The sequence below is a fragment of the Euleptes europaea genome, chromosome 9 (assembly GCF_029931775.1).
Source record: "Euleptes europaea isolate rEulEur1 chromosome 9, rEulEur1.hap1, whole genome shotgun sequence".
Lineage (NCBI taxonomy): Eukaryota > Metazoa > Chordata > Lepidosauria > Squamata > Sphaerodactylidae > Euleptes > Euleptes europaea.
Window position 1 is genome coordinate 60,128,328 of NC_079320.1, and position 10,538 is coordinate 60,138,865.

A 10,538-nucleotide genomic window follows, 5' to 3' on the forward strand; every position below is an offset into this window, starting at 1 on the left:
GGGCTATCCAGGTCAGGGCAAGGTGCTAGTGCTTACCTTACCTTTAAAGCCCCTTGTGACCTGGGGACCCACCTGATCTGCCTCACACACAAGTTCTGCCTTAGAGTCCTGGTTTCCTTATGAACCCGATATTAACATGTTTTTGTGGCACTATAATAATACTGTATTATGATTTGTAGGCTGACCTGGATGGCCCAGGCTAGCCTGATGTCGTCTGAGCTCAGAAGCTAAGCAGGGTTGGCCCAGGTTAGTACTTAGATGGGTTGCTATGCAGTGTCAGGCAGTGGCAAATCACCTCTGAACGCGGCCTGCCTTGAAAACCCAACGGGGTCATATAAATCGGCTGCAACTTGACAGCACTTTCCGCCACCGTTGTAATTTGTGGTTGGGAGTATGGTGTGCAGAGGTTAATGGATGACGATGGCTGCAGCTAGTTAGGAGACATTGCAGCAGGTAGCAAGCGGGTAAATAACCATTCCCATCCAGAACTGGTGCCTCGACATTCATTTGGGGAAGCTGAGAATTTGATTGGAAGATGAAGGAAGTCCTTTCTTAGTATTGACCAATAAAAAGGCTTACAGACAAGGTGTTACCAGTGTATTGTAACAAAAGATGCCTTGGAATATCTTAAATTCATTTCTAGACATCACTCATTATAACACACTAATGGAGCTGAATGTTGACTATTATAGTTAAATTCAGTGGCATTAAGGCCACCAGCTCTGTTTGTATCAGTTTAGGAGAGAGTTGTTGCAAGAGTCTGTACATCTGGTAATTGCTACTACATAAATAAAACCAATCTCAGATATTATTCTAAGTATGGACAGTGTAACCAGCTTGTTGTTGATTGATTTTAAATATGGAATGGGCCAGTCCATTGACTTACAGCTAAAAAAATAAATAAAAGAAACAATTCATTATAGTTGTGGTACGTATCTGTCGGGTTTTTTGCCCTCAGGTTGTTAGACTACTAGGTACAAAATGTTCAAAATGCAGAATTACTTATCACTGTTATTAAAGTATATTCATAACATATTTTCCTATGTGTGTTGTGTGTGTTAAGTGCCGTCAAGTCGCTTCCGACTCATGGCGACCCTATGAATGAAAGTCCTCCAAAATGTCCGATCTTTGACTATAGCATATGTGAAAAGCACTGTGAATAAATTGATTATAGTATTTCAGTAAGTTGCTAAAATGGCCAAATTGGTTAAAATTGTTAAATTAAAAATGGAAGATGGAATGCTGGGAGAAAAAAAACAATTGGCAACCAATATTGATCTTTTTTTTTAGAAGCGAAAGTATAGTAGGCAGTTGGAAAAAAATTAAGTTGCAGCTTCCCAGCTTTCTTCCTATACCTGAATGTTAAGAGATAAGAACACAGAGAGAAAAGCTGTAGTTGTTTCTTCCTCTGTTCCAAAGCTATTTCAGTCCTAGTGATGATTGTCATCAGACTCCTGTGTAGTGAATCTAAGGAGGGCTCCGTATTTTGGAGATGTCATTTCAGAACTTGGAAAGTCCTTCTTGTCCTCTCTCTACCTTGGAACTTCCGAAGGTAGAGGAGGAGTAGGTCTGGTGGGGGTAGTAGAAACTTCCGAAGGAAGAGGAGGAGTAGGTCTGGTTGGGGTAGTAGTAACCTCTCTGTGGAGTGAAGTGTGGGACTTTCAAGGGCTGGTCCTTGTGTCATGCATTTGAGAGTTAAATGGAAAGACATCAAGACTTTGAGGAATGGTCAAAATAATCCGTCCAATTGGCTTAGGTCATTTGCTAGATACAGGAGACCCTATGGGATGGATTCAGCACACATTCCCTTCCTCTGGTGGAGGAATGGGGTTATTGTTTGTTTGTTTTTTGCCTCCTTCCTTCCCCATTGCTATCCACATGTTCCCTTGAGTCCTGGAGGCAGTATTATTGGGGGGGGGGGCTGTAGGAGGAGAGAAGTAGTAAAGTTCCATGCCACTTTTGGAGTTCTCTTCACAGTGCTTTGTGTGCAACCATCTTTGTCCCTTGTACAAATCTGTACAAGGAAACATTAAGACGGTAGAGGAGAAGTGGTCTTTAACTAGTTTCCTTAAGGAAACACATTGTTGTGTGGAGTACTGTTTCATAAAGTTCTTTCATAAAGTTCTTACACGTGTCATTAATTTTTAAAAGCATTGCCATAAGTAAATGTCTGGATTTAAGTATTGTGAATTCATATAAGTCATCTCTGTCTACACGAAACTCTGGGGAAGAATTCTTCCTTGTGAAGTCTAACCTCACTCATGGGACCACTATTGAACTGGAGAGGTCACATGATCGCCAGTGCAATAGAGAAGAACCCCCCCCCCAGTGGGGGGGAAAGTAAAAGTGAGCACCTATATATAACTTTATGCCCCAAACTGCATGTTTCGACTTCACTGTTATGCACTACTTTTTTTGTTTCATTTTAGTGTTTAAGTGGGTCAGGAAGACACTAATTGCACTAGTTCAAGTTACTTTTGGAAGAACTATCAACAAGTGAGTGAATTACATTTTCTTTGCTTCTAGAACTGCTGCTCTGTAAATAAGCTGCTTGATGCAAGGAACACTTGAAAACCAGAGTGCTGTGTGTAGTTGGTTGGTTTAGGAACAAGTTAAGTATCTCTGTCATTCCTGTTGAACAAATAAAAAGTCGCAGTTTCACCAGCTTTAGGTCGAAATTCAAGTGGTTCTCTGGGCCATATATGTCAACCATCTCCTATGATCAGGGTTATGGGTTATGAAGTAATAACTCCAAATCTTGTGCCAAGGTAGCCCAAACGGTGCCAAGAAAAACCAAATTCTGTATACATTTCAATAGTTTGCATAATTCTGTTTCTGCTTGCCAGGGTGTGTTGTGGGGGCGGGGGGAGTGAATTATGCAGGATGTTACTTATCCTTCCAGATTTCTGAGAAGTCACCAGTCATTTCCCAGACATTTTCAAATCTCTTCAGAACCTTGAGATCTAGAAACTTGCATATTCCACAAATGAAAGCTGAGATATTAGGATGCAGAAATATGATACACTACCCCTATGCTTGTAATTGCACTGAACGTGCTATGCAATTTAAAACCTCTAGAGGAGGCACAAGAGCAGAAGATTGGCATTTTGTCCACAGAAGGAAGCCAGGCTCCTCCTGCTGGTTGTCAGACATTAAAGCTGTTTTCTGTAACTGATGGAAACTTCAGGATGAACAGGCCTCTTGTTTTGTGCATATTTGAGGAAGGGCCATAGCTCAGTGTTAGAGCATCTACTTGGCATGCAGAAGGTCCCCGGTTCAATCCCCGGCATCTCCAGTTAAAGGGACTGGGCAAGTAGGTGATGGGAAAGACCCCTGTCTGAGATCCTGGAGAGCAGCTGCTGGTCTGAGTAGACAATACTGACTTTGATGGACCCAGGGTCTGATTCAGCATAAGGCAGCTTCATGTGTTCATGATGTATCTGTTCTTTAAATCACAGAAAACTAAAATGGGATGACAAAAAGAAAGGTGGGAATTTTTGTTGTTGTCAACACTCAAACAGTGTTATAGCTGTGCTTTATCTAGTAAATTTGCTTGGGAGCAGTCAAACCAGCATCAGGAGGATTCCGGTGTCTTCAGTGCAACGTGTAGTGGTAGCAACCACAGAATGGATTTTCTTTTTGTTTTGGTCAGACTGACTCCCAGATATCTTGCAAGAACAATCAGCTTCCTCAGGAGGGGGGGAGGTTGAGGGGAAGCTGTTCACAGGTTTCCAAACTTCTTTTTGGCAAAAAGGGAGGATTCAGCTCTGAAGAAGGGAGGGTGAAGAACATCCCCCCCCCACAAATGCCAGTTTTTGTTCAGGGGCGGTAGCTGAGGAGGATATATGTATGCCAGAGCTGGTGATGAAACTGACTCAAAAGAGCATTGTAACTATGGCTACATGGGTAAATATCATGGCATGAGAATACCAATTGTATTAGTTTGAAAGGCAGTGGGAAGGGTTAAGAGCATGTCTGCCTGGCATAGCATTTATGGCTTGCTCATTCTTCTTAACATCTCCTTTCCAGGCAAATTCGTGACACTGTAAATTGGATCTTCAGTGAACCGATGCTTGTATACTACATTAATATATTCCGAGATGCTTTTTGGCCAAATGGGAAATTGGCGTCCAGCACAAAGCCCAGAAGTGAAGAGCAAGGCCAGGAGACGAAAGAGAAAGCACAGCAAAAATTACTTGAAAACATTCCAGGTGAGCATATCGGTTACAGGAAATGTAATTAATCAGAGGACAATAAAAGCCACTTACATTTTATATTGTGTGTTAGAGATTTCAGAGCGCTTCACAGATAACCTTATCTCTGTTTATTCTCTTTCACACACACACACACACACACAGAATTCAGCAACTAACTAAGCACATTCAGATTTGCTTATTTAACCTTTAACAGGATCACCAACATCTTATCCATTGTGGTCCCTATGGATAACATTTAGAAATGAGGTTTGGACAGCATTTATACAATTGGAAGCCTCAGAGAACGAGAAAATTTCAACAGGACATTCTGCATGTTGATTCACTTGAAATCATCAGATCTCTTTATATCTCTTTGTATTCTGGCATTTTCCCCACTCTTCCTCCTAGGAGCTCACAATAGCATACATGGTCTCCCACCCCCCAATTTTGTCTTCACTATAACTCTGTGAGAGAGGTTATGATCTGTGCCTGGGCCAAGTGAGCTTCACGACTGAGTGGGGATTTGAACCCAGGTTCTGTTCCGACACACTAAACCAGGGGTGTCAAACACAAGGCCCGGGGGCGTGAGACCTCTTATCCGGCCCACGAGCCAGCCAAGGCAACCAGCACCACCCCACTCTCAATCTGGGTTGGTGAGGCCGGGCCTGGCCCAATTAAGTGATTTATGTCATATCTGACCCTCGTAACAATTGAGTTTGACACCCCTGCTCCAAACACTTGGCCACACTTGTTTTCTAACTGGAGTCTTTTAACTTTGGGCTATTTAATTATTTAATCGTATCTTCTACCCGTAGTTCTTTCTGGTGATAACTGTTAATCTTGCCGTTGTAGTGCAAAACCATCTTTTGTGCACAAATTCAGTGAATGAAGTATTAACGTTTTGTATGAATTACACAATGTTGGTTATATTTGGCTTTCTTGATTGGCGTGGTTTTTTCCTTTGAAAACAAATGTAACAAGTACAGTAAAGCATACCCAAGACATGAGGGGGAGGTATTCAAGATTCAGAAAGAGCTAAGTTATGATTTCCTCATAGAAGTTGAGTATCTTAGATTTTCTCTGATGTTTTGGTCACTTTTGAGATTTTGTGCATCTAATCTTAACTTGTAAGCTTTTTTTCTTCCTTGGCCATGAAATTGGTACCTACTACTACTGTTTCAATTTAGGAAAGATCCACTGTAGTATAAATTATTTACCTACCCCAAGCTTCCAGGTTTTTGTTGTTGTTGTTTTTAACTACAAGTCAGCTTATACAGTGGATTTATTTAAAGAATAACTTTTTGGCAAGTGAGCTTGTGAGATCAAGAAGAAACCCTAACTGATATAAAGATTTTTGTTTGTTTGTTTTTAAAACCTTAAGTAAACTAAGTTGCATGTTTTCAAAACAAATAGAATACATGGAAGGGAAGAGGCGAGGAAGTTTAAGTAGAGGACAGCCCAGTTCATAACAATACTGTCCAAATCACCCTTGAAGGGCGCTTTCACTCATGCTGAATAATGCACTTTCAGTCTACTTTCAGTGCACTTGAACAATCGTTAGCAAGGGAATTTTGCCGTTTCACACAGTAAAATCCAGCTTCAAAGTGCATTGAAAGTGGATTGAAAGTGCATTATTCAGCATGTGTGAAAGCGCCTCAAAACACATTTTGAATACCTCAGAAAAGAATTTGTTTTGTCAAAGTACTTTTATAGAGTTCAGTATTAAGTGAAGCTGAGAGGATTATTCTGTCTGGTCCAGTGAAGTGATGCCTGAGCAAGGGTTTGAAACTAGGGATCTTGGTTCCATCCCTTCTGTGTATTCAGCCATGTTGCTGCCAGGGCTGCTAGGGAGAAGATCATGCAAGGGATGGTGTATTTCAAATTAAGGACAAATTAGCTTTGATGGTAGCAGAGATGTTTCTTTAGAAAGCAGGAGTTAGAGCAAAAAGGAAGCAGAGCCTTTCTCCTAGCCAGGCTCTCTTCTGATGTTTGAGACCAGCTGCAAGAAAAAGGACTTTGGGTGATGGACTTGGAAGGGTTAAGGGTTCAGCTTTCCTCACCCTTTTGCCCCATAAATGGAAACTACCCATTTTTATAGGTGGCAGCTTTAAACACGGGAGGTCTGTGATCACATTTAGATTGGCCTTTAGACACATACAGGTGAGAGCCAGCATGGTGTAGTGGTTAAGAGCGGTGGTTTGGAGTGGCGGACACTAATCTGGTGAACTGGGTTTGATTCCCCATTCTTCCACATGAGCGGTAGACGCTAGTCTGGTGAACCGGGTTGGTTTCCCCACTCCTCCACATGAAGCCAGCTGGGTAACCTTGGGCTAGTCACAGCTCTCTTAGAGCTCTCTCAGCCCCACCTACCTCATAGGGATTCTGTTGTGGAGAGGGGGAGGGAAGGTGATTGTAAGCCGGTTTGATTCTTTCTTAAGTGGTAGAGAAAGTCAGCATATAAAAACCAACTCTTCCTCTTCTTCTTAGTGGTATTGTCCAAACCAGACTAAAAATGTTTCTTTCAGACACGCTACAGAGTCTTGTTGGACAGCAAAATGCCCGCCATGGTGTCATCAAAGTATTCAACGCACTTCAAGAAACCAAGGCCAATAAGCATCTTCTCTATGTGAGTTATTAATTATGCCATTTTGAGCCTTTGAGGTTTTGATTGCTGCTTAAATGTATCTTTTCTCTTCACGGCTTAGCACTTAACCTCCCAGAGCTCATAATTTGCTTGTAGCATTATCTGTTATTTTATCCTCTACTCTATTTTTTATAAGAATCATTTGCAGCATTTTAAAACTACGGGTGGGCAAAACTGAAAATAAAACTATTCACCCATACCCCCGATGAGTAGAGCCACGTTTCTATAGGAAACCCAGGAGAATTTGCCAGATCTTAATCAGGCTTCATCTGTTAAGAGGCCCGAAGGTGTGAATTGGTCCTTCCCTGGTATTGTGGCCTTGAGTTGTCTTCTTCACATGTGCCCTTTCTGTTTCCCTTGTTGCATTACTTGGAGTGCAGTAGTCTGCTGAGATTAAGGGTTCAGACCAAGGTTTCAAAAAAGGAAGGAGCTCATTATAGGAAAACCCACTGCAATCTATGTATATAGTGCTAGTCAGCTGCTTTTTCCCCTGAAAGGCCACTTCAGGGAAGGTGTGAAGGTAATCATGAGTCAAGGCTTCTCTCCAAATAAGAACTGCCAGCAAGTCTCTTAATCACAGCCTCTGCTGCCTTCCACATATGCCTCTTGACTGCATTTGCAGGAGCAGGGGAATTGTACCATTTCTGGGTTTTGATACCCTAGATTGTAGGGTATCCTTCAAAACATCCTTCTTCTTTTTGTCTTTTCAGGTATTATTGGAATTGCTGCTAATTGAACTGTGTCCTGAGTTAAGAACTCATCTAGAGCAGCTTAAAGCTGCTCAGGTTTGATTCCGCGCAAGTGAAATACTCAAAAAATGTCTGTGTTTTGTTGTTTTTAATCATAGACATGAAACTTATTTCCCTCTTTTCCACAGAGGGCTGGTTGAAGATTGCTGAGGATTTATAGGGTATTTTTCTTTTGAGTTTTACATGAAGTAAACAAGACTTGAAAAGAACTGGTGATGGTAGTGGGGTAGAACTACCAGTACTTTGTAGTTTCCGGCTTTTATTTAACTTGGTATAGGAGTATAACGTTATTGAAGATGCAGACTGAGCTGTAAATGTTAATGTAAGAACTATAAACTATTTTAAACATATATGAAAGGCATTTTGCTTTAGTGGTATACCAATGGATGTTGTACAGTTAATTTCCTTGCTGAGGACAATGAACATTCCTCTATTTTTCTTGTGTATTGAAGAGCCTTGTTGTGCAATACTTTATGTAAAGATATTGTGTAAATTTTATTGTTTTTATTTTTACCAAAGATTTCCCATAGTTTTGAGCCTTTGTAAGCAATAAATAACAAAACTGGCCTGCAGTGCTTCATAATTAAGCTCCATTTTTGTAGCTTGCAAATGGGGTCTGCCTGCTGATTTCAGAGGGAATTGCATTGATGTCTCTGGGCAAAGCAGTTAACTTCAATTTCATGTTCTCAAACGCACATTCCGACTGATCTGCCTTCTGCAATGCTACAATGTCTTTTCTTGCTGATGAGCTGAAGTTGATTTAAACCACTCGTGCACTCCTGATGTTATCCAGAGCTGCTTTCTTTAAATGTCCCCTTTTTTAAAAAGAACTATTAAAACAGTTTTGGATTTTGTTTTAATGGTGCCAGTTGGCTGTCTCTAGAAGCAGAGCTACAGCTGCCAGCGTCTTAAGAGATACAGGCATGTTCTGAAATCTAATTGATAACATGGTCAGGAGTGCGGCAATGTTTCAGGACTTGTATATATCCAAGGCAAGTCTCCCTTGCCATCACTCAAAGCAGATAAAAATGTTTTCATTCTTTCCACAGGGCTACAATATGGCTAGCCTGATCTTGTCAGATCTCGGAAGCTAAGCAGGGTCAGCCCTGGCTAGTATTTGGATGGGAGACCTCCAAGGAATACCAGAGTAATGACTCGTAGGCAGGTAATGGCAAACCACCTCTGTTAGTCTCTTGCCTTGAAAACCCTATTGGATCCCAATAAATCAGCTGCTACTTGACGGCATTTTATACACACATAAAAAATATGGCTATGCAGCCAACCTCCTTCCTATACTTGGGTAGCTGCTGTTGTGTGTTAATTCTCCCACCCCCGAGCCCAGAATGTGGCCACAACAACTTAATCTAGGGCACCTTCAAAGGAACTTAAGGGTAAGATGCAAAATACACATATTTGGCAGACTGCGGAGCTCATGAACGACTCAGTGATGGCTCCAGTTTGACAAAAAGTCCCAGATCTATAGCTTACTTGGTACACGGTCCACGTGTGCCATGGTTGATGTTGGAGCTGTAGATTCAAATCCTTCCTCAACCATGAAGTTCACTGAGTGACCTTGGGCCAGTCACATTCTCAATCTAACGTGTGGATAAAATGGAGGAGAATTATCTCTGCAATGGAAGCTCTTTGAAGGACTGGCAACATAAAATGCACTAGATGCATAGGCGATGGTTTCCATTTGAAAGATGAGCCATCACTACAACTACTTGCTCATAAAACTGTAAGACAAGGACTAAACTTAGGTATTCATGATTAGATCTCTGTTCGTTTCTCTTTATCTAGACATCTTCTTTGCTGCCTCTTCAGAGAACCTGCTCCCCTTATATGGTTAGGGTTTTATTATGTTTCACTTTTTAAGTTATTAACCCAGCAGGAACATTAAAAAACAGCATAAAATGCTGTACATTTTAAGACAAGTCTAATAAAACATTTCTCAAGGTAGACAGACTATAAAAATGATGTTAAAAAATCAGCCCTTTAATTAAAAGCCAGGGTGAAAAATGTTTTGGCTGAGCACCTCAAAGAGAGTAAGGTAGGTGCCAGGAGAGCCTCAAAGGGGAAAGAGTATTAAAGGGGCCGCTGCTGAAAAAGCCCTGTCGCTGGTTGCCATTAATAGCAGCAATGCAAAGATTCAACTTTGACTGCAGCCATAGGACTCAGTGAGTGTGGGTTAGCAGACACGCTCTGCTGTTTTACTTTTACTAATATCTGAAAGAAGTCTGATAAACCATTTTAAGTTTCATAGGAAGGCTCAGTTAATTCACTGTAGCATATTCTTTCAGAGCATCCAATTACAAACATGCACTGTTTTAACAAGTGTACTTTTGAAACACAAGTTCAAAGTTGTTAACATTTTGACAACCCCCGGGGGGGGGGGGGTTACTTAACCCTGCACCCGGGGAAGCCACACACCCTCCTGTGCCTCTTCCAAGAAAACCCCGTGGAACTCTCCAGAGTTCAACAGAGCTACGCCTGCCTTTTTGCAAGTGTAACTCGGCGCCTGCAAAAAGAGGTGTTTCCAGGCCAAAGGGGCCTTGGGAACTGACTAATGTCAGCTCAACCCCTCGGAATGCCCCCTTTGATGCCAGTGTGATCCTCTGTGCTGGGAAATCGCTGCTGGCAAGGCTGCGCCAGTCCCTGAGGCTCATGGTGCTGTGTGGCTCCCCAAATCCAGCATAAGTGCCCCAGTACCAGTGTTGGTTCCACTTTAGCTGGCACAAGTGGCACTAACGCTGGTGCTGGGTCATGCCAGCTCATTTCCCCCCCCCCCACTAGGATTGGACTGTAGTGCTGATTATATTAACCAGAAACTAGGTTAAAAAAAAGCTGAAATTAGAAATGTAGATGGTTACATGATAGTTTGCTTGCACAGGAAAAAGAACCTGTAATTCACTTCCAGAGAGAAATCTGAGTTTAAAAGTATACCAAAAT

At 41.7% G+C, this 10,538-nt stretch overlaps 1 protein-coding gene across 3 annotated transcripts in view; it reads left to right on the forward strand.

Moving 5' to 3' along the window:
- The window catches only part of SNX25 (sorting nexin 25), a 47,280-nt gene extending 39,649 nt beyond the window's left edge, over nt 1-7,631 (forward strand). The window contains exons 15-18 of one of the 3 annotated variants that reach the window (XM_056855494.1): nt 2,430-2,496; nt 4,030-4,211; nt 6,722-6,822; nt 7,551-7,631. In XM_056855494.1, the coding sequence (XP_056711472.1) occupies nt 2,430-2,496; nt 4,030-4,211; nt 6,722-6,822; nt 7,551-7,631 (431 nt within the window). Of the gene's footprint in view, nt 1-2,429; nt 2,497-2,526; nt 2,612-4,029; nt 4,212-6,721; nt 6,823-7,550 lie in introns of those variants that run through there. The other 2 variants (XR_008933509.1, XM_056855495.1) reach the window with 2 other exon arrangements.
- The last annotated feature ends 2,907 nt before the right edge of the window (nt 7,632-10,538 follow it).